The 24,162-nt window shown below is 42.3% G+C and overlaps 1 protein-coding gene across 5 annotated transcripts in view; it reads right to left on the reverse strand.

The window, feature by feature from the left end:
• The window catches only part of LOC109881639 (piwi-like RNA-mediated gene silencing 2), a 34,076-nt gene extending 15,918 nt beyond the window's left edge, over positions 1-18,158 (reverse strand). For 2 of the 5 annotated variants that reach the window (XM_031804966.1, XM_020473753.2), the window contains exons 1-14: positions 17,987-18,094; positions 16,730-17,231; positions 16,430-16,532; positions 14,075-14,201; positions 13,432-13,611; positions 13,112-13,222; positions 12,857-12,974; positions 12,454-12,578; positions 9,957-10,037; positions 9,748-9,861; positions 7,314-7,502; positions 5,735-5,819; positions 5,327-5,419; positions 4,924-5,064 (exon numbers count right to left, since the gene is read on the reverse strand). In XM_031804966.1, coding sequence (XP_031660826.1) covers positions 4,924-5,064; positions 5,327-5,419; positions 5,735-5,819; positions 7,314-7,502; positions 9,748-9,861; positions 9,957-10,037; positions 12,454-12,578; positions 12,857-12,974; positions 13,112-13,222; positions 13,432-13,611; positions 14,075-14,201; positions 16,430-16,532; positions 16,730-17,203 — 1,941 coding nt within the window. In that variant the 5' untranslated portion in view covers positions 17,204-17,231; positions 17,987-18,094. Of the gene's footprint in view, positions 1-4,923; positions 5,065-5,326; positions 5,420-5,734; positions 5,820-7,313; positions 7,503-9,747; positions 9,862-9,956; positions 10,038-12,453; positions 12,579-12,856; positions 12,975-13,111; positions 13,223-13,431; positions 13,612-14,074; positions 14,202-16,429; positions 16,533-16,729; positions 17,232-17,986 lie in introns of all 5 variants that reach the window. The other 3 variants (XM_020473761.2, XM_020473758.2, XM_031804969.1) reach the window with 3 other exon arrangements.
• Positions 18,159-24,162: the final 6,004 nt, after the last annotated feature.

The following is a 24,162-nucleotide window of genomic DNA, read 5'->3' on the forward strand; positions in this document are numbered from 1 at the left end:
TACAGGACAAGACCAATAGACTTAACCATAGCAAGTGATTAAGGACCAGAAGAACTTCATTAAATTTCATAGTAATCATAAACTGTGAATTTAATTTAACACACGACTGACCTCTTGTCCATTTACCGTCAATGGATTTCACTAACGACGATCCAGTACCCGGCCATTTTTGAAAAATGTGTGAGTGAGAATGTTGTTTATTATGTAATGAGCTGTGTGGAGTCTCACCACTAGGGTGACCACATTTAAAATACCCAAAAGCGTGACAACAAGATGATTTTGCGGGACATTGCGGGTCAGTGTAGTAGATGGTGTTAAAGTATATAGCCTCCCTCTATTTTGTTTCAATCAAAGCATATTCTGCCTAGTGGTCCGCACTGTTGAGTTTTGGCCACATTACATAATTTTTCGAAAATCGTATAAGAAATGTGGTGGTGTTTTTGGTGTAACAGTAACGTTATACCAAGGCATAAAATGAAAACCTGCAAATGTGGGTAGGTTTAGTTATTGGCGGGTAAGAATGTCTATTTCACCAGCCACGTTGGTGGGTGGTCAATTTGCAGGGCTCTACATTGAGAGCATTACATTCGCAAAGAAAAATGGTCAAAAGTATGAGCACGTGCGAGTTAGAACAATGCTGCGGTAGCTGTTTAAGTATTCCTGCCCTTTTGTTTCATAGCTGCTAATTGCACAAAGAAATACAAATCCTTTCTCATCTTCGAGCATAAACTAGGAGATGTGCGCAATGAGTGGTGATAATCATTGAGGCACTGGCACATGCATAAAAGTTGGTCTAGTTTACTTGACAGTCTACTAAGTGAGACTTTGTCCTCGTGATTTTTTGGGGGCTTTTTAGATTTTGTTCACAATTTCAGTTGTTTTTCAAACGTTAGAGTCGACTGCATCAATTGATAGCGAACAGACATCCTAGTCCGATTCCAAATCTCACACAAACAGACTCCAGTGGCAACGTTAAGAAGGTAACCTCCCGGCCATAAAGGGGCATCTGAATATTGATATTTTGATTATTAAAAGACTCCGGTCACAAAAAAATGAAATTAAGCATTACACCACATTACTTCTTACTAATACATGTCTTGTTTACGAAAGCATGCTCATCTGTTTTTTTTTGTACTTAACTATGAAAAAGTATTTTAGCTGGTAAAAAAATCTGAGTGGCTGGTTGATTTTTAAAAATCTACTTAGACTTAACAGGATTGAATGAAGTAGAAGCAAATATGTTGAAAGAGCAACTAATGAGCACGAGAGCTTCGCAAGTTTGACGAAATTACTGTATATCTTTAGAAGCATGTTTTTTTTAATATAGTAGTTAATTAAGCCTGTCTTCTCCAAGTTTAGCTGGAATTTAGCCCGAAAGGATTAGAGAAATATGATTGGTTGACGAACAGCTCATTACAAGATCATGGGCATTAATATGGAGTTGGTCCCCCCTTTGCTGCTATAACAGCCGCCACTCTTCTGGAAAGGCTTTCCACTACATGTTGTAACATTGCTGCAGGGACTTGCTTCCATTCAGCTACAAAAACATTAGTGAGGTCGGGCACTGATGTTGGGCGATTAGGCCTGGCACAAAGTCGTTGTTCCAATTTATCCCAAAGGTGTTCGATAGGGTTGAAGTCAAGGCTCTATGCAGTCCAGTCAAGTTCATCCACACCGATCTCGACAAACCATTTCTGTATGGACCTCGCTTTGTGCACAGGGGCATTGTCATGCTGAAACAGGAAAGGGTTTCCTCCTCCACCAAACGTTACTGTTGGCACTAGACATTCAGGCAGGTAGCGTTCCCCTGGAATCCGTCAAACCCAGATTCATCATTCGAACTGCAAGAAAGTGAAGGTTGATTCATCACTCCAGAGAACGCTTTTCTACTGCTCCAGAGTCCAATGGCGGCGAGCTTTACACCACTCCAGCCAATGCTTGGCATTGCGCCTGGTGATCTTAGGCTTGTGTGCGGCAGCTTGGCCATGGAAATCAATTTCATTAAGCTTCCGACAAACAGTTCTTGTGCTGACGTTGCTTCAAGGCAATTTGGAACTCGGTAGTTAGTGTTGCAACTGAAGAAAGACCATTTTTACGCACTACGTGCTTCAGCATTCTGTGAGCTTATGTGGCCTACCACTTCGCGGCTGAGCCGTTGATGTTTCCACTTCACATTAACAGCACTTACAGTTGACAGGGAGACCGCTCTTAGCAGTGCAGACATTTTACGAACTGACTTGTTGGAAAGGTGGCAATGGTTTGTCTATGGAGATTGCATGGCTGTGTGCTCAATTTTATACACCTGTCAGCAATGAAACAGCCAAATCCACTAATTTGAAGGGCTGTCCACACACATCTGTATATATAGTGTATGTTTTCATAAACGCAACGTGACTGCAAAAGACGGGTAGGATTGTCTGACTGAAATATGGGATAAATGGACCTTTTTTTCTCCAAATTTGTGGTGTATGAATTGATTGCAAAAAAATATTTAAAAATCACCTTTATTTAACCAGGTAGGCCAGTTGAGAATAAGTTCTCATTTGCAACTGCGACCTGGCCAAGATAAAGCAAAGCAGTGTGACATAAACAACACAGAGTTACACATGGAATAAACAAATGTAGAGTCAATAACACAATAGAAAAAAAATCTATATAAAGTGTGTGCAAATGAGGTAAGATTAGGGAGGTAAGGCAATAAATAGGGCATGGTGGTGAAGTAATTACAATTTAGCAATTAAACACTGGTGTGATAGATGTGCAGAAGATGAACGTGTAATTAGAGATAGGGGGGTGCAAAGGAGCAAAACATTTTTTATAACAATATGGGATGAGGTAGTTGGATGGGATATTTACAGATGGGCTTTGTACAGGTGCAATGATCTGTGAGCTGCTCCGACAGCTGGTGCTTAAAGTTAGAGGGAGATATGAGACTCCAGCTTCAGTGATTTTTGCAATTCATTCCAGTCATTGGCAGCAGAGAACTGGAAGGAAAGGAGGCCAAAGGAGGAATTGGCTTTGGGGGTGACCAGTGAAATGTACCTGCTGGAGCGAGTGATGCTATGGTGACCAGTGAGCTGAGATAAGGCGGGGCTTTACCTAGCAAAGACTTATAGATGACCTGGAGCCAGTGGATTTGGCGATGAATATGAAGCCAGGGCCAGCCAACGAGAGCACACAGGTCACAGTGGTGGGTAGTGTATGGGGCTTTGGTGACAAAACAGATGGCACTGTGATAGACTGCATCCAATTTATTGAGTAAGGTATTGGAGGCTATTTTGTAAATGACATCGCCGAAGTCGAGGATTGGTAGGATGGTCAGTTTTACAAAGGTATGTTTGGCAGCATGAGTGAAGGATGCTTTGTTGCAAAATAGGAAGCCAATTCTAGATTTAACTTTGGATTGGAGATGTTTGATGTAAGTCTAGAATGAGAGTTTACAGTCAAACCAGACACCTAAGTATTTGTAGTTGTCCACATATTCTAAGTCAGAGCCGTCCAGAGTAGTGATGTTGGACAGGCGGGCAGGTGCAGGCAGAGATCGGTTTAAGAGTATGCATTTAGTTTTACTTGTATTTAAGAGCAATTGGAGGCCACGGAAGGAGAGTTGTATGGCATTGAAGCTCGCCTGGAGGGTTGTTAACACAGTGTCCAAAGAAGGGCCAGAAGTATACAGAATGCTGTTGTCTGCGTAGGTGGATCAGAGACTCGCCAGCAGCAAGAGCGACATCATTGATGAATACAGAGAACAGAGTCGGTCAAAGAATAGAACCCTGTGGCACCCCCATAGAGACTCCCAGAGGCCCGGACAACAGACCCTCCGATTTGACACACTGAACTCTATCAGAGAAGTAGTTGGTGCACCAGGCGAGGCAATCATTTGAGAAACCAAGGCTGTCGAGTCTGCCGATGAGGATGTGGTGATTGACAGAGTCGAAAGCCTTGGCCAGGTCAATGAATACGGCTGCACAGCATTGTTTTATCGATGACGGTTAAGATATCGTTTAGGACCTTGAGCGTGACTGAGGTGCACCCATGACCAGCTCGTAAAAGAGATTGCATAGAGGAGAAGGTACGGTGGGATTCGAAATGGTCGGTGATCTGTTTGTTAACTTGGCTTTCGAAGACCTTAGAAAGGCAGGGTAGGATAGATAGAGGTCTAATAGTTTGGGTCTAGAGTGTCACCCCCTTTGAAGAGGGGGATGACCGCAGCAGCTTTCAATCTTGGAGGTCTCAGACAATATGAAAGAGAGGTTGAACAGGCTAGTAATAGGGTTGCAACAATTGCGGCAGATCATTTTAGAAAGAGAGGGTCCAGATTGTCTAGCCCAGCTGACTTGTAGGGATCCAGATTTTGCAACTATTTCAGAACATCAGCTATCTGGATTTGGATGAAGGAGAAATGGGGAAGGCTTGTGCAAGTTGCTGTGAGGACAAAGGGCCAAAATGTGGGACTGACCCGTATAATCCGGGAATGTGGTCACCCTACTCACCACTAGGCTTGGGCGGTATACCGTATACTGGGGTATTTTGAAATACCGCCAAATAAATTATCTCCAGCTCAGGGCTCCAGCTATGCATTTGGTTTGCTAACTTTCTAGGTAAGCAGCTAGCATGCCAGATCAAGCTTCTTGGTTACAGCAGAGATAAATAATCCCCTCCTGGATCAAGATCCCTGATGACTTATTATTTTTTGTGCTGTTGTTTTTTTTCTCATTGGAAAGAAATAGCACCTCTTGTGTACACTGCCGTATACCCCAGTATGGTTCAGGACCGGTAAGAAAATCTGAATACCGCCCCAACCTACTCACCACCAGATAAATAAATGTTAATTGTGTCTTTCTATGTGCGACTTTAGCTACACAACTAATTTGTCTCCGAGATAAATGATATGTTTTGTTTGATTGTGCAGTGTATACTCACCACCAGGATGTCTTGACTGATCTCCAGCCCCCAGCGTGCCAGTTCTGTCTGGGCCTCTGGGTTGGTGTTGATGTTCTTCAGGAGCTGCTTCAGGGAGTGAGTGTGCTGCTCACTACTCACATTGATGTGCATCGTCAAGTCCTGGGACGGTAAAACCGGCACTTTCAGAATCTATACAGTACTAGACTATCCGCCCCAGTTACTATGTGACGTTTCTGGGTACAAATATAATTTGCCCCCCCCAAATATAATTGCGCCAGGAAAACTAAAGCAAGCGCAGCTAAAGTCTTTGATAGAAAAATTGGCTGGTTACTATTGCTATCAAATCACTGTGTTGCCTTCATGTACAGTGGATGTCATAGAACACTCCCCAGGGAGAATTCATTGCCGACAATGACTTTACCTTCATGGCGCGGAAATCCTTTCTCATTTTGTCAGGGATTCCAGTCATAAAGGAGAGCTCTGGCAGAAGCAGGATCTCGCCGGTTATGACTTGCTGTAAGACAAAAACACACAATTAAATATAATGTATATTGTATCTTTATGGAGAAAATGGCTCCAACTCAAAAACTCAAATGACTATCTACAAAGCATGTGTGATAGTAGAACATAAAGACGTAATGAATACAGACTCAAGCCACAAGGTGTCATTCTGTTACAAAGATACAGACAAGTACTTTGTTACAGGGTAGTTGGGTGTGTGAGGAAAGACAAGGTCCTGTTTATCGATGAGTATGAAATAAATAAGTACAAAAAGTTAACTATGTCAAGATAAAGCTACATTTCATAATATCCTTTGAAGTAGTTTTACCTTTCCCCCAGGCTTGGACCTCTCTTTGGGTCGATGGATAAGCATGGGTTGGTCCATCTCTTTTATGGTGATGCCATAGTTTTTGCTGTTCAGATTATAGGAAAAAAGTTCAAATAGACAAGTTTTCCCCTATATTCATTTAGTAGCAGTGGCCACCGCTGCAAAAAAATATGGAATTTTCTTCATACACTGCTCAAAAAATTAAAGGGAACACTAAAATAGCACATCGTAGATCTGAATGAATGAAATATTCTTATTAAATACTTTTTTCTTTACATAGTTGAATGTGCTGACAAAATCACACAAAAATTATCAATGGAAATCTAATTTATCAACCCATGGAGGTCTGGATTTGGAGTCACACTCAAAATTAAAGTGGAATATCACACTACAGGCTGATCCAACTTTGATGTAATGTCATTAAAACAAGTTAAAATGAGGCTCAGTAGTGTGTGTGGCCTCCACGTGCCTGTATGACCTCCCTACAACGCCTGGGCATGCTCCTGATGAGGTGGCGGATGGTCTCCTGAGGGATGTCCTCCCAGACCTGGACTAAAGCCACCTCACACCATGAATGACCCACTGCCAAACCGGTCATGCTGGAGGATGTTGCAGGCAGCAGAACGTTCTCCACAGCGTCTCCAGACTCTGTCACGTCTGTCACGTGCTCAGTGTGAACCTGCTTTCATCTGTGAAGAGCACAGGGCGCCAGTGGCGAATTTGCCAATCTTGGTGTTCTCTGGCAAATGCCAAACGTCCTGCACGGTGTTGGGCTGTATGCACAACCCCCACCTGTGGACGTCGGGCCCTCATACCACCCTCATGGAGTCTGTTTCTGACCGTTTGAGCAGACATGCACATTTGTGGCCTGCTGGAGGTCATTTTGCAGGGCTCTAGCAGTGCTCCTCCTTGCACAAAGGCGGAGGTAGCGGTCCTGCTGCTGGGTTGTTGCCCTCCTACGGCCTCCTCCACGTCTCCTGATGTACTGGCCTGTCTCCTGGTAGCGCCTCCATGCTTTGGACACTACGCTGGCAGACAGAGCAAACCTTCTTGCCACTGCTCGCATTGATGTGCCATCCTGGATGAGCTGCACTACCTGAGCCACTTGTGTGGGTTGTAGACTCCGTCTCATGCGACCACTAGAGTGAAAGCACCGTCAGCATTCAAAAGTTACCAAAACATCAGCCAGGAAGCATAGGAACTGAGAAGTGGTCTGGTCACCACTAGCAGAACCACTCCTTTATTGGGGGTGTCTTGCTAAATGCCTATAATTTCCACTTGTTGTCTATTCCACTTGCACAACAGCATGTGAAATTTATTGTCAATCAGTGTTGCTTCCGAAGTGGACAGTTGGATTTCACAGAAGTGTGATTGACTTGGAGTTACATTGTGTTGTTTAAGTGTTCCCTTTATTTCTTTGAGCAGTGTATATACACACACACACACATTCCTGCCGAGGCGCTTTTAAATGGATAGTTGTTGCCTCAATGACTGGAAGTCTATGGGAACAGCTAGCATGCTATTGCGCTAACGCTAGAAGAACTCTAAATAACAAATGCACACAATTCTCCAGCCTTACCTGTAGTACTCGACGAAAGTGGTCGTTGAGCCGTCGGCCATGGTGAAGGTGTCTTTGGGGGACTTGCCCCACTCAATGTCGTCGATGCGGTAGGTGCGGTTGTTGTATCGGGTGATGACAATGCTGCCTATCAGCTCTTTGGTGCACTCATCCTGGAAGCTCTCCCTGCTTTGCTGGTAGATCACGTTCCTGGATGGGAGAGGGGTCAAGAGGTCAAAGGTTACCAATCAGGGCCCCGCAACTCACCCCAATTTGGCCTGAAAACCACCCCATTTATGCTCTTCATGTCATTCCATTTAAAACCTCCAAGTAAAAAGAACGAAAGAAAAAAAACAAGGGAATAACACTCGCACTTGTCTTTTTATTCTACCACTGAATTTGCTGATAAATACTTGAGGAAAAATGTACTTAATGTGTGGTTGTCTCACCTAGTTACCTAAAGATGAATGCACTAAGTCGCTCTAAAAAGAGCATCTGCTAAATGACTAAAATGTAAACTCATTTGTTCCTTGCATGTGACCCTTTAGTGCCCTAGTCTTGACATAACCCCGCAGTCTCAAGTCCCTGAGATAGTATGTCTCAACCACTTTAAAACGGTGTCCAAACCTCTATGAGCAGGCAGATTTACTTTCCGTGAAAGCTTGTTGATGTGTGTGGAAATATACAGTTGAAGTCGGAAGTTTACATACACTTAGGTTTGAGTCATTAAAACTACTTGTTCAACCACTCCACAAATTGTGTTAACAAACTATAGTTTTGGCAAGTCGGTTAGGACATCTACTTTGTGCATGACACAATTTTTCCAACAATTGTTTACAGACAGAATATTTCACTTATAATTCACAGAATCACAATTCAAGTGGGTCAGACGTTTACATACACTAAGTTGACTGTGCCTTTAAACAGCTTGGAAAATTCCAGAAAATGTCATGGCTTTAGAAGCTTCTGATAGGCTAATTAACATAATTTGAGTAAATTGGAGGTGTACCTGTGGATGTATTTCAAGGCGTACCTTCAAACCCAGTGCCTCTTTGCTTGACATCATGGGAAAATCAAAAGAAATCAGCCAAGAAGTCAGACTTTTTTTTTTTTGACCTCCACAAGTCTGGTTCATCCTTGGGAGCAATTTCCAAACAGCTGAAAGTACCACGTTCATCTGTACAAACAATAGTACGCAAGTATAAACACCATGGGACCACGCAGCCGTCATACCGCTCAGGAAGGAGACACATTCTGTCTCCTAGAGATACGAGTCCAGTATCGACATAACCTGAAAGGCCGCACAGCAAGGAAGAAGCCACTGCTCCAGAACCAACATAAAAAAGCCAGACTACGGTTTGCAACTGCACATGGGAACAAAGATCATACTTTTTGGAGAAATGTCCTCTGGTCTGATGAAACAAAAATAGAACTGTTTGGCCATAGTGACCATCATTATGTTCGGAAGAAAAAGGGGGAGGCTTGCAAGCCGAAGAACATCATCCCAACCGTGAAGCACGGGGGTGGCAGCATCATGTTGTGGGGGTGCTTTGCTGCAGGAGGGACTGGTGCACTTGACAAAATAGATGTCATCATGAGGTAGGAAAATGGTGTGGATATATTGAAGCAACATCTCAAGACATCAGTCAGGAAGTTAAAGCTTGGTCGCAAATGGGTCTTCCAAATGGACAGTGACCCCAAGCATACTTCCAAAATTGTGGCAAAATGGCTTAAGGACAACAAAGTCAAGGTATTGGAGTGACCATCACAAAGCCCTGACCTCAGTCCTATTGAAGACTTGTGGACAGAACTGGAAAAGTGTTTGAGAGGAAGGAGGCCGACAAACCTGACACAGTTAGACCAGCTGTCAGGAGGAATGGGCCAAACGTCACCCAACTTATTGTGGGAAGCTTGTCGAAGGATACCCAAAACATTTGACCCAAGTTACACAATTTAAAAGGCAATGCTACCAAATACTATTTGAGTGTATGTAAACTTCTGACCCACTGGGAATGTGATGAAAGAAATAAAAGCTGAAATAAATACTTCTCTACTATTATTCTGACATTTCACATTCTAAAAATAAAGTGGTGATCCTAACTGACCTAAAACAGGGAAATTTTACTAGGATTAAATGTCAGGAATTGTGAAAAACTGAGTTCAAATGTATTTGGCTAAGGTGTATGTAAACTTCCGACTTCAACTGTACATGGTGTATCAATGAATATGCTATTTGTAAATATCTCTATGACCAGCATAAGAATACGGCCTGTTTAAATGTATGAACTCATCACATACTGTAGACAGTGCATCATGTGGATATGCACACCATGTGAACAAATAACTGGCAAGAGAAGAGATTTATCATGCATATTTTAGAGTATCACAAAAGTTAGTAAGTTACGTAATGCAACAATGCTTCTATGTGGTGTAAGGTGCACTGAAATAATCTCACATGCAGTCGAGGACAGAGTCATTTCGCAGCACTTTGTGGGACACATCCACCTGGAGGTACAGGCCTCCGTCAGTATGCTTTATGCACGTTGAGTAACCTGGCCACACCTGCAACCTAGGATAACAGAAGACAGAAACCAAGGGGCTTGAGTCAACTGCTATGATCATTGAGGTTTCAATTGGAGTATAATTTCTAATCTAATCACTTACCGATGCTTCCCAAGTATGACTGCGCTTTTTGGATCGTAATGATTCCGCCCCACAAGCTTCAGTCCCAGGATCTTCATTACCCTTGACAACACACATGAGGAGAACAATGTCTTGTTGCACCAGACAAATTTAACATTTGGTAAAGCCAGTGAGATGTTTTTTTTCTTTTTACAAAAATATAAAACGCAACATGCAACAAAGATTTTAATGAGTTACAGTTCATATAAGGAAATCAATCAATTGCAATAAATTCATTAGGCCCTAATCTATGGATTTCACATAACTGGGAATAGAGATATGCATATTTTAGTCACAGATACACAGCATGGCCAAAAGCATGTGGACACCCTTCGTATTAGTGGATTCGGCTATTTCAGACACACCCGTTGCTGACAGGTGTATAAAATCGAGCACACAGCCATGCAATCTCCATAGACAAACACTGGCAGTAGAATGGCCTTGCTGAAGAGTTCAGTGACTTTCAACGTGGCACTGTCATAGGATGCCTCCTTTCCAACAAGTCAGTTCAAATTCCTGCCCTGCTAGAGCTGCCCCGGTGAACTGTAAGTGCTTTTATTGTGAAGTGGAAACATCTAGGAGCAACAACGGCTCAGCAGAGAAGTAGTAGGCCACACAAGCTCACAGAATGGGAACGCAGAGTGCTGATGCGTGTATAAAAAAAAAATGTCTGGCCTTGGTTGCAACACTCACTAACTACAGAGTTCCAAACTACCTCTGGAAGCAACATCAGCACAAGAACTGTTGGTCGGGACGCTTCATGAAATAGGTTTCCATGGTCGAGCAGCGCACACAAGACTAAGACCATCATGGGCAATGCCGATCGTTGGTGTAAAGTGCGGTCATTGGACTCTGGAGCAGTGGAAATGGTTTCTCTGGCGTGATGAATCACACTTCACCATCTGGCAGTTCAACAGACAAATCTGGGTTTGGCGGATGACAGGAGAACGCTAACTGCCTGAATGCATAGTGCCAACTGTAAAGTTCGGTGGTGGAGGAATAATGGTCTGGGGCTGTTTTTCATGTTTCGGGCTAGGTTCTTTAGTTCCAGTGAAGGGAAATCTTAACGCTACAGCATACAATAACATTCTAGACAATTCTGTGCTTCCAACTTTGTTGCAACAGTTTGGGAAAGGCCCGTTCCCGTTTAAGAATGACAATGTCCCCGTGCACAAAGCGAGGTCCATCCAGAAATACTTCTCGAGATCAGTGTGAAAGAACTTGACTGGCCTGCACAGAGCCCTGACCTCGACCCTATTGAACACCTTTGGGATGAATGCCGACTGCGAGCCAGGCCTATTTGCCCAACATCAGTGTCCGACCTCACAAATGCGTGACAACTCCTTTTCAAAGAGTGGATGAGGCTGTTGATTGTGGCCTGTGGAATGTTGTCCCACTCCTTTTCAATGGCTGTGACACGCTCACATCGATCCAGAGTATCCCAAACATGCTCAACGGGTGACATGTCTGGTGAGTATGCAAGCCATGGAAGAACTGGAAGATTTTCAGCTTCTAGGAATTGTGAACAGATCCTTGTGACATGGGGCCATGCATTATCATGCTGAAACATGAGGTGATGGTGGCAGATGATGGTGGCACAACAATGGTTCTCAAGATCTCTTCACGGTATCTCTGTGCATTCAAATTGCCATTGTGCTCGTTGTTCGTAGCTTATGGCTACCCATAACATAACCCCACCGCCACCATGGGGCACTCTGTTCCCAACGTTGGCATCAGCAAACCGCTTGCCCACACAACGACGGTTGGACGTACTGCCAAATTTTCTAAAACGAAGTTGGAGGCAGCTTCTGGTAGAGAAATTAACATTAAATTCTCTGGCAACAGCTCTGGTGGACATTACTGCTGTCAGCATGCCCATTGCACACTCCCTCAAAACCTGGCATCTGTGTTGTGATAAAAACTGCACATTGTGCCCCTGTGTAATAATCATGCTGTTTAATCAGCTTTACATGTTGCATTTATATTCTTGTTCAGTGTATAATTCGCTACTTCAGTGAAAAATCTTTAGGATTTAGGGGGAAATGGAACGCTTTAAAAGAAGTCTGGTTTTCTGTGTAAAACAGCTGAAGCCTCGCAATAAAGCATGTTTTTGCATGAAGCTATCAAGCAAGCACAATAGATAAGAGATTAGCTCATTACTGACAATATGGGTACACTAAGGCCAGCTTAGCGCACAGAGAACTTCCCTCATAAGTAGACCACAGGCCTTTTGTTGAAAAACACCCCCAATATATCCTAATTTAAAGTGAAAATGTCAATTAGTGGTAGGCAAATAGCGGTTTATATTGCAGCACCAGTGTGTTATTATTAGATTCAAAATGGAAGCAAACAGAAAATCAGCAGGGACTACACAAACTTGTCCAATAAGAAATATTGTTTTCCATTGTAAAATATTTTGCTACAGTGTGCCCTAATGATGGCTAAGTTTTGCCCTAATGAATAAGGACGGCCATGTCACCTTCTCAGCACCACGTTGTAGAAGGGGATGCACAGGTCAGAGTTGGGTGGAAGGATCTTAGTCATCTGGACCTTGATGTCAACCTCCTGGTTGTCAGTTCGTCTCACACTCTTTAGGTGAACCACCTGTATGGAGGAAAGATTAACATCACAACATGGGGCACAGAGGGGAAGATGGCTAAAGACAGAAGTGTAGCTGCCCTATGTGCCACATCGGTATTGTGCGTTGATGTTGGGTCTAGTTGAGTGAAGACACTTTTAAAACAGTATAGTTACTATAACTCAAATGCGTAAGCAACTGTTCCCGTTTTGTGTATTTACAAGTATAAGCCAATTATCTGCACATAATTAATACACATCTATAGTCACAGACACAGTTGGCCAGACAGAGAAAAGTAACATACCTCTTCCATCTTCACAGGGAGGTAGAGAATTGAGCCATCAAAAGCAACAACCTCCCCAGTAGTTGGGCGATGGTCCTTCATCATGCCAAATCGCATACCCATCGACTCCACATTAGGACTGAAAAGTGGGACAAAATGTAATAAGTTACTCCTCTTCAACAGACCAAATGATATTTCCAGAGCAGATATTTTACACAGGAATGCTGCATAAAATATCAATGTAGCTAACACTTTTAACTTAATACATGTACTTACGTGAAAGTGACATGGTACTGATAGACTGCCTCATTCCTGCAGTGAATGGTGATGTGGTTTGAGCCTATGGGCAATGGTGTTCCTTTGGTACCAGTCTTGTGTAATGTTTCACTGCAAAGGGAGAGGAAATAACCTTTCAATGAATATGCATAACAACCGTTATAGTCCTCATAAAACAATTCATAATTGACCTAAATACATTTCTGTCTCATTTGACTGCCTTCAACGACAGTAACATCATTTTAAGCAACATAATTTGCTTCATAATAGATGGTTTCATTACATGGTTTTACAAATAATGGTACTTTGATGGTACTTACCAGGTGGCCTCCATCTTAAGTTCTCCCTTAGTTTGAGAGCAATCTGGAGTCATATGAGCCTCTTTGGGTGGGGATGGAGGGAGAGTAGGGGGCACAGTTGGTCCCCTCCCAGTACCCAAGGGGAGCATCGACGCTCGTCCCATTCCCACCATCTGAGATGGTACACCTCGGCCAAGGAAGCTGCAGACAGAAACAGAAGTATTACAAGTTCTTCATTGAATTTGTTTTAAATTCCCATCCATAACTGCGTTAAATAATATGTATTAGGAAAAAAAGCTGCTATCGAATCAATCTTACTGCTCATCTATTTGTCTGAAGAAAAAATTCTCAATTTTCATTATCTGGCCTAGTTGTCTTTGAATTATCGGGAACGAACCTTGACAATGAGTCACACCGAAAAGTGGAAAGTCTGATTACCTCCACATTAACAACGGATAATTCAATAATAATTTGAAATTAGATGGGCATATACTGAAAAGGATGGGGATATGTGAGAGGGACCTGTGTATGTGCACAGCATGAATGATGCATTCTAGAAGCATTACTGTCAGGACCCTAAGGACCTTAGTAGCATGGAGGAATTGGCCTGCTTTAGCAACAGGCTAAGTCGCAGGGTTTGAGCTCATCGCCTTCTTCTCCTCACCTGTTACCTTGGCCCATCATGTCCTCAGGGAATCTGTCTCCACCCGGGCCGGCAACTGCCACTGCTCCAACAGGGGCTGTCTGTGGTTGGAGCTCTGCTCCAAAAGCACCCCTCCCTGGGCCAAACACTAGAGAAAAACACACAATGAGATTCAGTGGATTCATCCTCAAGGCCTCAGTTGGAACATAAGGAAATCAAGCAACATCCCTAAATATTTTAAAGCTCAAATTACTTTTTGATTCTGTCTACATTTTGACAGAGTGCTCAGAACTTAGAGGCTATGTTGGATGAGGCAAATATATTTATTGCGTAACAAAAATGGTTCAACTTTAGTGCATCAGTTCAGGCGATTAATTAGAATTTATGTTTTTGCATGAGAGGTTTGGTCGAACAGAAATCGTTTATATGGACACCAAAACATACTGAGACATTATTTTACTATAATAGAGGCGAAGTTAACTTTTCTAACAATACTTTTTTTTATGCCTCAACTACTCAAATTGCACGCAGAGCAGACACTATGAAAACATGAGTATCAATGGACATTGATTATGGTAAATTAATGCAGTTTGTCGTGCGCGGCATTGGGGTACCACATACTGCTAGCAGCATTTTAGCCAAAGACTTATAGTAGCTGTCTAGTCTGTTTTATAAATGTGCAATAAGTATAAAACAATTACATAAGGAATTGGCAACTCGTTCTCATTCTGAGAAATAAGGTAGGCCACTTGATTTCAACATCTAAACAAAGTGGACAGGCTAACATGCTTTGCAAATAGTTGGTGACAGAGAAGGGTGTGCACATAACAATTCAACTGTTCAACCTTGTTATCTAGCAAATAGATCCAAGTTGGCTAAACTTTAAATAAATATTATCTGGCTAATCACTAGCACATGGGCTTGAGAGATTGCTGATGAGACCGGTGTTACTTTTCTATAGTTTAATGCCTGCTACAAGAAGTCATTATTGGTGAATGTGCATTATGCATGGTTCTAGTTACATTTGTAACAAAAGGGCATTTTCATGGACTTGACAGTTCAGTGATTATTGCAACAAAAAAACAGCCGTTTGAACTATTTTGATAAAATGATCATGGTTGTGGCAGGCTTATATACACTACATGACCAAAAGTATGTAGGCACCTGTTCGTCGAACATCTCATTCCAAAATCATGGGCATTAATATGGAGTTGGTCTCACCTTCGCTGCTATAACAGTCTCCGATCTTCTGGGAAGGCTTTCCACTAGATTTTGGAACATTGCTGAAGGGACCTGCTTCCATTCAGCCACAAGAGCATTAGTGAGGTCGTGCACTGATGTTGGGTGATTAGGCCTGGCTCGCAGTCAGCGTTCTAATTCATCCCAAAAGGTGTTCATAGTGTCAAGATTTCCCTTCATTGGAACCAAGGGGCCTAACCCAAAACAAAAAACAGCACCAGACCATTATTCTTCCTCCACCAAACTTTACAGTTGGCACTAAGCATTCGGGTAGACAGCGTTCTCCTGGCATCCGCCAAACCCAGTCCCTCAGACTGCCAGATGGTGAAGCATGATTCATCACGCCAGAGAACGCGTTTCCACTGCTCCAGAGTCCAATGACAGCAAGCTTTACACCACTCCAGACTAAGTTTTGCATTGCGCATGGTAATCTTAGGCTTGGGTGCGGCTGCTTGGCTATGGAAACCCATTTCATAAAGCTCCTGACGAACAGTTCTTGTGCTGACATTGATTCCAGAAACAGTTTGGAAGTTGGTAGTGTGGGTTGCAACCGGGGAGACGATTTTTACATCCTTCAGCACTCAGCAGTCCCGTTCTGGTGTTGCTGAAATAGCCAAATACACTCATTTGAAGGGGTGTCCAAATACTTTTGTATATATAGTGTATTTAGCCTAGGTATAACGTCACAAGCCCTGAATTCATTTGATTATTTCTGACTGTTTGAAATGCAGTGTATTTTACCTTTAAATTATACAACAACGCTTATTTAGAGAAAACATTTTTATTTATTTATCTAGATATATTGTGAATCGCCCATATGTTAGAGAAAAAAAGAGAGAAGATTTTTAGGCCATATTGCCCAGCCCTAATCAGAGTGCATCAATATGATGGATTTCCAATCTTCTAATTTATTAAATGTAAAGGCCAACCATTACTTTTAACCCATGCCATTTGAGCTGGAGGGGAACACGTGATACTGTTCCCAGTTAGTTTCATCCAGTATGCCTTCATCTATGAACTGTGTCCCAAATGGCAACCTATTCCCTATGTAGTGCGCTACTTTTGACCAGGGCCCATAGAGAATGGGGTGCCATTTGGAATAAAAACCTAGTTTTACATAAACTCAAGATTACTCACCCACTGGCAGCTCTCCCCTGCCCCAGGTCTTTGTGGGATCGATCCCCATGCCTCTGAACATTGACACCAGCGACGATCCCTGGCCTTGGGTGGACATATCCACCTGCCAATTACAATATCGTTACAAGAGCTAAGAGAAAAAAATAACTTGGCATAAATGGTATTTTAACTATTTAAAATATTTAATCTGCCCTTGATTGAGCTTGCATGGAACTAATAGACTAGTCCAATAAGTGCAAACCTTGAACCCTGGTATGGGTAGAAGTTAGGAGAAAGAACCCCAAGGAACACAACACAAACCTGTTTGGCTACTACTTCCTCTTCTGCCTGCAGACTTGGCATCTCTTCAGGCAAGTCTTGCTTTGCAAGCTGACCTGGAGTAGCTTGTCCAGGGTGAGGCCCCAAACCAAGAAGGGGTTCCCCTCTTGCCACACCTACGGTCGGATCAGCTGTCGAGAGAAGCCACCCTCTAGGGCGGCTAATCCCACCATCTTCTGATCTAGGCATGGGTATCCCCCTGGCAAAGCCAATGAAGGGATCACTCACTGGGAAGGGCACTCCTCTCCCGTACTGCATAAGCAGTGTATCACCAGCGGTGGTGAAACCCCTGGCTCTTCCTAAGCTAGCAGACCCATCTGTTGCAAACATAAGGCCTCTGGCTCGTCCTATTGCTGGTTCATCTGAACGCAGTCCTCGACCCCATGCTTGCTGCTGCAGCCAAGGAATGCGGGTTGCACCAGGGAGGCCTGGGAAACAAGGCTTCTTTGGATCCATTCCAGCTAGCTCCTCTCACATGCAATGCCTGTAGTGCAAATGCAAAGGCTTATTGGCAAGGGGAATTGTGTAAACTTTCTAAACCATGTGAACGCTCCAGATGGCATGTCATTTGTATTTAGTCATAATGAAAGAACTAGCTACTTTTTTAGTATCAAAACATTTATGATAAATGTATTGATGGGGCAAAAGACAGGGAGCATCTTGCCGAGTGTACCTTACTCAGACTGAGAAGCACCTCTGAGTTGAGCACAATCAGCAAGGTGTAGACACCATTATTGTTAATGTCAGGTCAAACGTCGCAATGTCTATCTCGACGCTTGCGCAAGCGGTTGCAGCCAAGAGGTGTAATCATTACGTCGATTCTGTTGCAAAACGTTTTGCAACAGAAACGTTTTGCAACAGAAACCGTATACACCAAACATACAAGTTACTGTTTCCATAATGAATACACCCCAGTTGGGCATAGCTAGTTACCTGCCTGCATATTTTCTCCCTAAAATGTACGAGACTAATAGCTACTTGCTAGAATAGATGGTTACATTTCACACCAAAGGTATATTAAATATTGCAATAGCTAGCAATGTATGTTTTAGCAAAAGCGAATGAATGTTAATAGGTTCGTCATTAGCTAGCTAACGTTAGCTAGCTAGCGTGCTTGCTTTTGATTACAAGCAAATGCACCAGGGGAAAAACGGGAGCCGAGAGATAAACATTTTTAGGAACTTAAATGCATATTTCGTTGCGTCGTACGTTCTTCACAATTCAAATATAACTCCAAACCTTATTTTTCTTATACTGACTTTAAATGCGTATGGAGCACTTTCTTCTCAACATTGGTACAGACCTTTTGCCATCTGTAGTCAAAATTACCGGGAAATGTTTGGCCACCTGGACACGCCCATGGTAATAAACTATTGGTTAATAGAACAAATTTGTCAAAAGTGTACAGGCTCTCGAGAGCTGTCAGTAACCATGTTTCAGTCACTTTTTTTATAGAGTAAAGTAGGCTAAATGTCGGATACAACATTTCATGACAGGCTGATGGATGGAAAAATAAAAATAAATCGGTAAATGTTCCAAATGTCAACAAATCAAAATACGCAAGACAAGGTGGGATATTTTTGTGTCGGTAAAATGAATTATGCGAGAATGTCGGCGGAAACGCATTTATGCACAAATATTGACATAATAACCATCAAATCAGATCATATCGTAGTAAACTTGGGAGTCACACTGACATTTGTGATTTTGTGGTCCACAATAGGAGTTTTTTTAAACATGCAGTTTAGTCCTGTGGATTTAGAGATAACTTCACAGGGTGATGAAAGTGCAAGGTTGAGTTTGATGCTCTTTGGAGTAAATATCGAGGGTATTATTCTGGTGACGTGATAATCAATGCTTGGCTGCCGTTGGACAAATTAAAATAATCTCGCTTCTTTTTCCATATTAATATGAAATAGTATCTATAAGTGCGCTCTAGCCAACAGCGCTAGCACCAAAAAAAGTTGAGTTGAAAAAGCGATGGGCACCTTTTTTCGGCACCTGGTCATTTAAAAGCAAAATGTATTTTTATATGCACTATGTCATCATGCACAGCCTTTTATCTGCAACAAGTCAATTTGATGGAAACATCTCTGGTGGGAAAATGCGCATGATTTTATGCCGATTTTGTGTGTGTGTGTATGTATGTATGTATGTGTGTAAGAACATTATAATGCAATACTTTATTTGACAGCATACATTTCCACAAATGATGCTGTAAAAATGTTATCTATTTTAAAATATTTTACATGATTTTGTAGAAGATGCTATGGACAATTCTAAACATGCCCATCATTGCCATGACCTGTAAGACAGTTGTTTTGCATGCATCAATGCTAATCATCAGTCAGATTTACCATTGACTTTGAAGGTTATATAGTATGGTTATAGGCTACAGTAGCAAGTCGTTTTTATTTATTTCTCTGAATGTATAAACTCACTAGAGGGCACCTGAGTCAAGTAAAACGTTTTGTCTTGTGACTTGTCATTGCAGTCCTCTAAATCTTCTGATGCTGCTTCTGGATGATAACAGGATAGAATATATGCCTAGGTAAATAAAGGTTTTAAAAAATATCAACAAAATCAGCAGCACAAATCACTTGAGTGGAAGATGGAAGGTGGGCCTGCTGTTTGGATTACAGTTCCTTCATACTTTTGATAGCTGTAAACAAGGGGATGTGAGATATTTGCTTGATGTGTTGCAACGAGATAAAATTGAACATACCATGTGTTGCAGGCAGTTGCCATTTTTGAGTGGTTAAGATAATTGACATTATGTGGTCACACACGGTAACTGAAATATGGTAGTCATGCGCGATATCTCAATTGGCCCATATTGATGAAAAGCAATATCTTTAGGGCCTGTACATGTTCCATATGATCAGGCAGGTGTTCTATTTTAGCAAAAGCAGTATCACCTGTAGCCTGATGCAGCATCTCATGCGCGATATCTCAATTGGCCCATATTGATGAAAAGCAATATCTTTAGGGCCTGTACATGTTCCATATGATCAGGCAGGTGTTCTATTTTAGCAAAAGCAGTATCACCTGTAGCCTGATGCAGCATCGTGACTACATGGCTGAAGCATGGGCTTGCTCCTCGGCATTGTTTACCACAATGGGCTAATCATTAGCTAGTTCACAGATACTAAATATGATATTGTTGCTTATTTAATGTCCTTAAAAAACTACAACGGGCACTAATAAAATGATCTGATTTGTGTTCGTAAATACAGTGTTATTGTGTGAATGTTACAGTGAATGTATAGGCCTACGGTTTATGCATTCGAAAGGCCGACGCGCTTCCCGCGGTTACTTTTTTATTGTCATGCAACACTCAAGATTATAAATCGCTGCCAATTGAGCAAAAGTTTAGAAATAAATCATACAGCACTGAAAAGCTGGGATGCTGCTCTGTTAAATAATTGCCATCAAAACTGTTGTATTTTCAGAGATTGCGTTTAGGAATGTTGCGCAGTGACTGGGCCTATTAGAACACATTTCTTTCCACTCAGCAATCAGCTGTGTGTGGAGTTGCGCGATTTTGTCCCCCCAACAGTTGACATTCAGTTTATAAATAAAGGACCTAGCTCATGAACATCTTTGGGAATTAATCTGGTTTTTAAACAATTATATAGGCCTATAAAGAATAACATTGTTATAATAGTAATTTTGTATTTAACCAACAAGTGATTTGTGTAATAATTTTCATGATTTGACAAGCAAGCAGCTCCACTAAACCTACGTAAACGTAGCCGCGGGAAGAAATCTTGATTAACTGTCCCGGTGAGCTCGGCAGATATTGCCGAGGAAGTGGGCAGTTCTGAATGTAGAATCCTTCAATCTCTTTAGCTAATCCACTCCCTGTACTCCGTCATGTGCCAAAGAAAAAACGCCACCTGCTGGAGAAAATAGATTTTGGGCTCAATTATGCTTTTCGCTTCGCCTATTCCTGTCTGGTGTGACTCACAAGTTATGTTGCCCAATCTACCCTATAAGAGGGATGCAGTGTCCTGACAAGTGGAATTTTGGGCAACATTTCAGAAAAAGATAAGGGAGCAAGATAGTTCAAACTTGGCAACATGACACCACTCACTGGAAGAACTGTTGCATGCTAAAGTTTGACATGAAACAAATAGTTTCATTGTGCTTCGCAAGTCATATCTTCTTGCTCCAGGAATCTATGAATGCTTCATTTTCCTCTATTGAGTGGATGGAGATTATTAAAGGGCAGCCTTTATTGTGAATGTTTAGGTCGTGATAGCAGACTCTTAAATTGAACTCCGAAAGATGGCTTAGGTAGACATTTCCCTGAGACGGTTTCTGACAGTTTGTGCAAAAATTATTCATTTGTGCAAATCCACAGTTTCATCAGCTGTCCAGTCTCAGACAATTCCGCATGTGAAGAAGCGGGATGTAGAGGTCCTGGGCTGGCATGGTTACACGTGGTCTGTGGTAGTGAGGCTGAGTCACCAAATTCTCTAAAACAATGTTGGAGGCGGCTTATGGTAGAGAAATTAACATTAAATTCTCTGGCAACAGCTTTAGTGGAAATTCCTCCAGACAACATGCCAATTGTGCCGTGCTTCTACACCTGCATTGCTTGCTGTTTGTGGTTTTAGGCTGGGTTTCTGTACAGCACTTTGAGATATCAGCTGATGTACGAAGGGCTATATAAATACATTTGATTTGATTTGATTTGAATTGCACACTCCCTCAAAACATGAGACGTTTGTGGCATTGTGTTGTGTGACAAAACTGCAATTTTTAGAGTGGCCTTTTATTGTTCCCAGCACAAAGTGCACCTGTCTATTGATCATGCTGTTTATTCAGCTTTTTTATATGCCACACCTGTCAGTTAGGTGAATTATCTTGGCATAATACAAATTAAAATTGAAATGAAAAAAATAAGAAAATAGAAAAACAACAATAGAATAACCGTAACAAATCAAATGTTATTTGTCACATGCGCCGAATACATCAGGTCTAGACCTTACCGTGAAATGCTTACTTACAAGCCCTTAACCAACAATCAAAAGGTAACACAAGAAATGTACATAACAATAACGAGGCTATGTACAGGGGTACAGGTTAGTCGAGGTAATTTGTAAAGTGACTATGCAGAGATAATAAACAGCGAGTAGCAGCACTGTAAAAACAAAGGGGGGGGAGGGGGGTCAATGTAAATAGTCTGTGTGGCCATTTGATTAGTTGTTGTTCAGTCTTATAGTTTGGGGAAAGAAGCTGTTAAGTTGCCTTTAGGTTCTAGACTTGGCGCTCCGGTACCGCTTGCCGTTTGGTAGCAGAGAGAACAGTCTATGACTTGGGTGACTGGAGTCTTGGATCATTTTTTGGCCTTCCTCTGACATAGCCTAGTATATAGGTCCTGGATGGCAGGAAGCTTGGCCCCAGTGATGTACTGGGCTGTACGTACTACCCTCTGTAGCGCCTTAAGGTCAGATGCAGAGCAGTTGCCATACCAGGTGGTGATGCAACCGGTCAGGATGCTCTCGATGGTGCAGCTTTAGAACGTTTTGAGGATCTGGGGACCCATGCCAAATATTTTCAGTCTCCTGAGGGGGAAAGGTTTTGTCGTGTCCTCTTCAAAACTGTGTTGGTGTATTTGGAAGATGATAGTTTGTTGGTGATTAGGCAAGTCAGTTAAGAATAAATTCTTATTTACAATAACGGCCTACCCCGGCCAAACCCTAACCTGGACGACGCTGGGCCAATTGTGCGCCACCCTATGGGACTCCCAATCACGGCCGTTTGTGATACAGCCTGGAATCGGACCAGGGTCTGTAGTGACAACTCTAGCACTGAGATGCAGTGCCTTAGACCGCTGCGCCACTCGGGAGCCAGATGGGTTTAATGTTGCATACTTTGTAAATATTATCAAGCAAGAAATGTAATAATTTACAATCCTGTCAGAAATCAATTCATCACCTATCCTGGACATTAGTCCAGTTAATTATTACCTTCAAGGAGATGAAGCTGTTGGACAGCCACAAACCACTGAATGCAACTTTTATAATTACTCTGATTATTGGCATTCGTTATCATCATCATGTGATTGTTTCACATCCCAGAACCGTTTCCCCTGACAGATAATGTCTAGGGATTAAGGTCAAAGAAACAAATAATCCTCAATTTACCAGCAACTAAATGAGATGAACAACGTTTACCTTCATCTCACCTAGAATGAGCCATCATAATCACACAAACTGTACCACAGAATGTACAATCTGCTGGTAAAAGAGAAGACAGCAGAGAAGGGAGCTCTGTGTTTGATTGGCCAGGACGATTATTGCTATTTTTTACCTTGTCAAAGACTCAGTAGCTTGGGCAGACTGACTCATATACCCATTTCTCCCAATTTATTAATCTCTGATAACAAAATAATTCACTCTAATCAAGTATTACAAAAGGCAGAGTTTTAGGGAACTGATTAATTACCTGGAGTCACAAAAAGAACAGAGATTGCTGGGCTGACTGATTGGCCACAAAGAGGGGCAAGGGTATGCTACACTTGTAAAACTCATGACAAGAGGCCCGTAATACAAAAATAAATACAAGATTTGTTTTCATGATTTCCTTGAACTTGTTTTGTCGACGGACTGTCACAAAGCCAAAGTGACATCTCAATCAGCAGCTACTATCTACAGTTAGTTTGAGCTGTCACTCACTGCATAAACTGGCGCTCTTGCATAAAATTCCACAGCAGGAATGTTCCACCAGTCTCCCAGAGCAGCTTAAATCCCATTTAATCACATCTACTTCTCCCCTCCTCTCCATTACAAGAGACTGACTGGCTGCTGACAGGTTGTTTTCATAAGATCTCGATGCTTGTGCCCTCCCTGTTTTCCTGGGTAACAACGTGTACCACCGTTCCTTGGCATCCAAACCATTGATTAATAATAATAATTAATCATGTGCCTCATTGTAAGTGGGGCAATTTCAATGACAGTAGGGCTGGCCAAGCACTGTCACTAGACACTGTTGGTAATCTAATGCAACAATCATCATCACCAGCATGCCCATCAGACCCAGCAGTGGGTAATGGCGAGCAAAGTCCTAGGCTGTGCTGGTGATCACATCCGGGGGAGAGACAGACAGCCCAGGCAGTGGTGGTATGTGGGAAGGAGCTGGCCTTCCCAAGGCCCAAAGGGGTTAACGTACCACAGCTGTTCCCTGGATGATGATTTGAACAGCCTGGGAAGCGCTCTATCCCTTATGTCCTGTCCAAGCTGTCTGTCTCCCCCAGCATATTTCCAATGTTGAAAATAATATGTTTTAAACGCCAGTGGTTTTGACTGAATATTCCTCATCGGTTTATTTTTATTAACAGGTGCCCTCTGTTATGCCCAGGGGTGGCATAGAAGGGAACCAGAAGGACTGTTTCTTGTCTGACCTGC

Source organism: Oncorhynchus kisutch, linkage group LG3 (genome assembly GCF_002021735.2).
Source record: "Oncorhynchus kisutch isolate 150728-3 linkage group LG3, Okis_V2, whole genome shotgun sequence".
Classification (NCBI taxonomy): Eukaryota; Metazoa; Chordata; class Actinopteri; order Salmoniformes; family Salmonidae; genus Oncorhynchus; species Oncorhynchus kisutch.